Genomic DNA, 6,258 nt, shown 5'->3' on the forward strand with positions numbered 1-6,258 from the left:
TACGCAATTTGGATACGATGACATGCATCAAATGAGCCTGACCCCCAAACCCGATAGTCGCCTCTGACGACAAGCATAGTTGCCTATAACGACAAGCATGGATGGCTATTCTAACCCGGATATTCACTTGTATGACTGGTAAAGTGTCAAGTCAGTTTCGGTTTACGTGTCAAACCTTTAAATGGTGAACATGGATATGAATGCGCTCAAAGATATTCAGCTAATTGTTTTCAAATTACAGAATGGTTTTATGAGTGAAGCGAAGGAAATTCTGGAGGACATTGTTGAAGACACTGAGAAGCAGATTATGCCTCTGTGGCAGACACAGGATGAACCCATCTATTTGGAAAGTAAGTGCTGTACACGCAGAAGCCATTATGAAGATAATTGCTATGATCGAATTCTTCTGCTGCTTACCCGTGAAGATTCCGGGGTAGAATAGTTCTTCAGCAACCCATGCTTGCCGTAAAAGGCGACTATGCTTGTCGTAAAAGGCGACTAACGGGATCGGGTGGTCAGGCTCGCTGACTTGGTTGATGCATGTCATCGATCCCAATGGCGTGGATCGATGCTCATGATATCAATCACTGGATTGTCTGGTCCAGACGCGATTAGCTACAGACCGCCTTCATATAGCTGGAATATTGCTGAGTGCGGCGTTAAACAACAAACCAACCAACCAGCAAATCTTCTGCTGCTTCATAAGTCAGCATCATGTGTTTGTTGTTTTCTGTTTCAGCTCTGGAAAAATCTGAGGGTTTGATCCAAACTCTCAGTGAAGATTTTGCAAAGTACAAAAACGGTCTGCATGAACCAGGTCTGTAACAATGGATAAGTAATGCGAGACATGAAAAGCTTGTCGAATGAGCTTATCTCATGGCCTTCTTGTCCGATGTCATCGGCGTCTGGGCGGTCGGGTAGCCTAGTGGTTAAAGCGTTCGCTCAACACGCCGAAGACCCGGGTCGATTCCCGACATGGGTACAATGTGTGAAGCCCATTTCTGGTGTCCCCCGCCGTGATAATGCTGGAATATTGCTGAAAGCGGCGTAAAACATACTCACTCACTCACTCATCAGCGTCTGCATCTCTAGGCATCATTCCTCAGCATCATTCCTCAGCATCATTCCTCAACATCATTCCTCAACATCATTCCTCAGCATCATTCCTCAACATCATTTCTCAGCATCATTCCTCAGCATCATTCCTCAGCATCATTCCTCAGCATCATTGCTCAGCATCATTCCTCAGCAACCGATAGAAAACCAATGAATGTGTTCAAGAGGTTGGAATGCGATTATCAGTATGGCTGTCATTACAGGCTACTTATCGTGTTGTCCCAACAATATGTTGATACACTGTGACTTCAATAAGGTATCGTTCAAAAGCAAAACATGTGTGATAATGTATACATTAGTACATTAAGTATATCATGGCATGTCAGCGTAACCTAGGGTTAAAGTCCAAAGTGTTTATTGTTAATTTATTTGTTGTTTACGCCGCGCCAAGCAATAGTCTAGCTATATGACGGCGGTCTGTAAATAATCGAGTCTGGACCAGACAATCCTGTGATTTACATCTTGAGTATCGATCCACGCATTTGGGATACGATGACATGCATCTACCAAGTCAGCGAGCCTGACCACCCGATACCGTTAGTCGCCTCTTACGACAAGCTTAGTCGCCTTTTGCAGCAAAAATGCATATGGGTTGCTGAAGACCTATTCTACCCCGGATCATCACAGGTATAAAGTCCAAAGGCATGTAGATCGTAGACGACAATATTTGAAGAACGTGAGCCGAAATATGTAATAATTCCTTTGTCCCTGCTACATTGGACTGGACGATATAAATCATTGTGTTGGCTGTAACAGTTACTGGTCACATTCATTGAACTATATGTACCGTGATAAACATATAACATTAAGAAAACATTGATGAACAATATAGTCCTGGTGGAATTATATTATTCTCAAAGGATGCTTATATTTATTAGACTGTCATCAGAGCAGCAGTTCGTTGAAGAGACAAGCTGGTGATATTCCAACTTTCCCCGTGCCAGGGTCGAAACTCGTAAAACTGGTACGTATGCTTTACTAAATTGACTCACCTTTTAAGAGAACATGTATTTTATTCCACTGTCAGTGAATAAACAGAGTAATACGTTTCACCAGTTTTGCATTGATGTCACAGATTCAGTGTCTGTTTGACCGATTAGCCTGAGATAAATCAGTGCTAATAAATATATGCAATACGGGGAAGCCCATTTATGGGTGAATGGACACGACTACCTTGAAAAGTCGCCTCGTACCTAGTGAATATCTTCATACAGCCGTGTCAGTTGTTTTCCACAAATAATTAACGAAGCAATTTAATCATGAAGGACCCATTGCAGACAATTACTAGACAACACTATCTGTGCGCAAAAACTTCCAAGCTCCAATATTCATTCAGTTTGGCCCTCACTGTATAAAGGTTCATTCTCCAATGAACTAATCGGAAGTGAAAGTCAATTTTTAATTCTCTTTCAGAGCGAAGAACGCGAAAAATCTGGTCCGGAATAATTCCCATGGCAATAACCTACATGGTCATGCTGCATCAGGTACATTGCAAGCAGAAGGATTTACAGATGTATGGAACTCCTCGATTAATGTATATCATGATTAGGTGCTCCTCTGAGAATGAAATAGTAGAAGTTACTGCGCTATTAATCCTTGGTTTATTTAGAAATATTCATATTCCTCTTCAACTATGTAACACTATTTCAACGTTAACACGTATGCATTTCTTTCTTACATGTGCATTATTACGTTTTGAATATGTTCATGTATCCTTCCCGGCAAACATGCCGAATAATAAGGTCCATCAAATGTTCTATCATTTTGTCATCATGCTGTTGAATACTCACATTCACATCGTGTATGTAGCTTATCAAAAACATAAGCTGGAATCTTCAAAATTCAATTCTTTGAATTTCCATTGGAGCACTGGGTCATGACCTTCATGTCCTACTTCTGTTCTTGTCCATCAATGTATATCATGAGGTTGTCCTCTCTGCAAGATAGAGTAGGAAGTTACTGACCTTTTAATCCGTAGTTTAATTGCCTTTGTTTATATTCTTCCCTTCAACTATAAAACACTATGTCAACACGTGTCTATAATTTTCTTCAATTTTCATTATTAAATTTTCAATGGTTAAATTAGGACAGTCCCCCCAAAATGCATATGAGAAATGTTTAAATTTTGAATACATTTTGCTCCAAGAAGTCGAAATGACGGAATAGTTACCATACTCGTATATGGATGGATGTAATAGCTCATATTGTCCTTAAAAAGTTTTGGCCAATGGAAATGCGTAATGGGGCACAGGACGTGTTAAAAAGGCTCAACCGTGGGCAAACTTAGTGTTTAATCGTGACTGAATTATTACAGTACGAATACACTGTATCAACTTGAAACAGTAATAATATATTTAAAATTATATTTAGATCTGTTTTAGCTACAGTGATGTGTGGTTAAACTCGGATTCCAAGTTGGGGAAGATTTTGAACAGGTTTTCATACTGAGGGTGGAAAACGCAATTGTATACTGGATTTGATTTATTTGAATTCAATTTTGTAATGTATTGCAGTGAAGTTTATTGCGACGCTGTTCGAGTGAAGGTTCACCAGCCTCCACATACAAACTGACAGAGCCTTAGGCCTTTATGGTGTATAGTGTCCAATTTTTCTAAATTGCTTTTGCAGGCTCCACCATAGACAATTGAACCATAGTCCAGTTTGGAGACTATTAGCGATCTGTACAAGTGAAGTAGGGTTGTCTGATCCCCTACCCACTCGGGATTTGAAACGACTTTCAACAAGTCGAGAGCCTTCAGGCACTTTGCCTTTAGATATTTGATGTGTGGTAAGAATGTCAGATGACGGTCAAATGTGGGGCCCAGGAATTTGGCCGCTTCTATCACCTTGATCTAAAAATAAAACTGGATCCTTATTCGGTTTGTATTACGACAACAGCGAATAGAGTTTCGTTTGGATTTAGAAAATTTGAAGCCGTTTTCGTTCGCCCATTTTTGAATTTTGTTAAGACAGAGCTTTAGCTGTCTTTCTATTGTATTCATATTCTTACCACAAGACATGTTGAAATCGTCCTCAAAAAGTAAACCATCAACGCTATTCTTTAATACTTTAGTAAGACGATTAATTTTGATGCAGAAACGTGTGTTTGATAGTAAGCTGCCTTGAGGGACGCCCTGATCTTGATTGAAATGATCAGACAGGGTAGAGCCCACTCGTACTTGAAATTATCTGTTGTTTGAAAATTGAGATATAAACAGTTAATCTGCCCCTCAATCCAAATTCATGCAAATCTTTTAAAATACCATGTTTCCACGTTGTATCATATGCCTTCTCTAGATCAAATGGTCGTCACATCTCACACAGCTCATTCAACAAATTAAATGTTTGTTTTATTTAATCTATATAATTTTTAAACTGTCTACATATTCAGGAAAAAAACATTTGTTATAGAATCATGGTTAACTGTCTTTGGGAAAATGTCATCGGACGTTAAAAACTATTTCCATTTGAATTAATACACACAGAAGGCCCCTTCTAAATATACCTTAAATAGGGGTATCTCTTCATTCAAGTAACTTAGGTAGTTACGTCCCCACTTCACACAGTAAGTTGAAATAGGTGAGGTGAGGTGAGGTGAGGTGAAATGGGATTTAACGTCGCGTCCAAGACTATTGCACGACGTGCATGTACGTGTGTGTGTTTGTGTGGCTGCATGTACTAGTCTGGACTGATGCCGATTTATAGTGCTAGCTCACTGAGATACCATGCCGCAGTTTAACATGAATACCCCACTCAGACACAGTATACTGACTCCGAGCCGACCAGTCCTTGTTTTAGCCCCTTAATGCCGAGCGCCAGACAGGGTAACAACAAGTACCATCTTTAAACGTCTAGTTGAAAAAGGACGATAACTCTATCAAACATAGTTTACAGCACCAATTCTCGAATCTGACAAGTATCTCTCAGATAGTTATATAAGTTATATAATAAGTTAAGAATTTTCTGAGAAAACTTGTCTCCATTTCACTTAAAATGCACTTAGTTGAAAAGCATGCAGCATGCAGGCACTTCAGGAACTCTTTGTGGCACTAGAGCAGTGACAGAAGATCCCCCGGGCTGTTATTCGGACTTTGATCGGATCTGTGGGCTGTCGCTGCCATGAGGTGATAGAAGCTCGAGGAGGCCATGATCGTCACTGACTTTCCACCTACCCCTTTGCACCTGTATTGTACAGCAATAATTTACCTATGCATTCCACCATTTGTAATATTTATGAAATCGAAACTCGAAAAATAAACCCAGTTGCAATCCTGATGTATATTTTATATTTTGAAGAGAATATAATAACATCCTTACATTAATAATTGATTGATTAACACATGAGGCACTATGATGTCTAATCACAACGAAGCCCCGAGGAACGATTGCCAAGATGCTCCCACAGCCGTGACATGTTCGACCAGTGCTCACAGTAGTGTTAAACCCTTCTCACTCACATATTACTGCTGAAGGGGACATTATTTATCTCAAGTGCTTGACGTCTTTAAAGCAAATTCCTCCTTTCACCAGTTGCACCAGCATTGAGTCTCGATATCATGACATCTACATTATCACTGTAATCCACGTTCATCACATAAATGCATGATACTATTACTTCCTCTGTCCAGGGGGTTAAAATACCGTAGAAATATTGTCCCCCCTGTGTTACACATAAACCTGTCATAATGTAACTATCATCAACCAGTGTTTTTAAGCCAAGTCATTGATGAGTATTTTTTAATATCGGCTAGCATCGTGCACAAACACCAGTGGCTAAAGTGATGACGTAAATCCTGCTGGGGTATCATGCAGGAAGCAGAGGTACTGTAAGTCCCCATGATCCCCAGTGAGGTGGCCTAGCTTTGGTTACTGGTGGCCTATAGGCCGTGTTTTAAAACTGTATATATAATATTGTTATGCTCAAATATGTTTCATAATTTGTTTCTAAATATAGTATGCTCAAATAGGTTTCGCAACTTGTTTTTAATAATACTTTTAATAAAAATATATTAACTTGGTCTCGTCGCTATATGGCTGAAATAATGCTGATGCGACGTTAAATTTTAACTCACTCACTCACTCACTACCATAACTTCCACTAATGACAGATTGGTGAGCTGAAACGTTCAACAATATACCAAA

The 6,258-nt window shown here is 39.6% G+C and overlaps 1 protein-coding gene across 3 annotated transcripts in view; it reads left to right on the plus strand.

The window, feature by feature from the left end:
- The window catches only part of LOC124150055 (nuclear GTPase SLIP-GC-like), a 66,271-nt gene extending 60,880 nt beyond the window's left edge, over window positions 1-5,391 (plus strand). For all 3 annotated transcript variants that reach the window (XM_048402291.1, XM_048402293.1, XM_048402292.1), the window contains 4 exons: window positions 242-350; window positions 740-817; window positions 1,995-2,080; window positions 2,530-5,391. In XM_048402291.1, the coding sequence (XP_048258248.1) occupies window positions 242-350; window positions 740-817; window positions 1,995-2,080; window positions 2,530-2,562 (306 nt within the window). In that variant the 3' untranslated portion in view covers window positions 2,563-5,391. The remainder of the gene's footprint in view (window positions 1-241; window positions 351-739; window positions 818-1,994; window positions 2,081-2,529) is intronic.
- The last annotated feature ends 867 nt before the right edge of the window (window positions 5,392-6,258 follow it).

This window comes from Haliotis rufescens, unplaced genomic scaffold (assembly GCF_023055435.1).
Source record: "Haliotis rufescens isolate VD_foot unplaced genomic scaffold, xgHalRufe1.0.p SCAF_25, whole genome shotgun sequence".
In the NCBI taxonomy this organism is placed as follows: domain Eukaryota; kingdom Metazoa; phylum Mollusca; class Gastropoda; order Lepetellida; family Haliotidae; genus Haliotis; species Haliotis rufescens.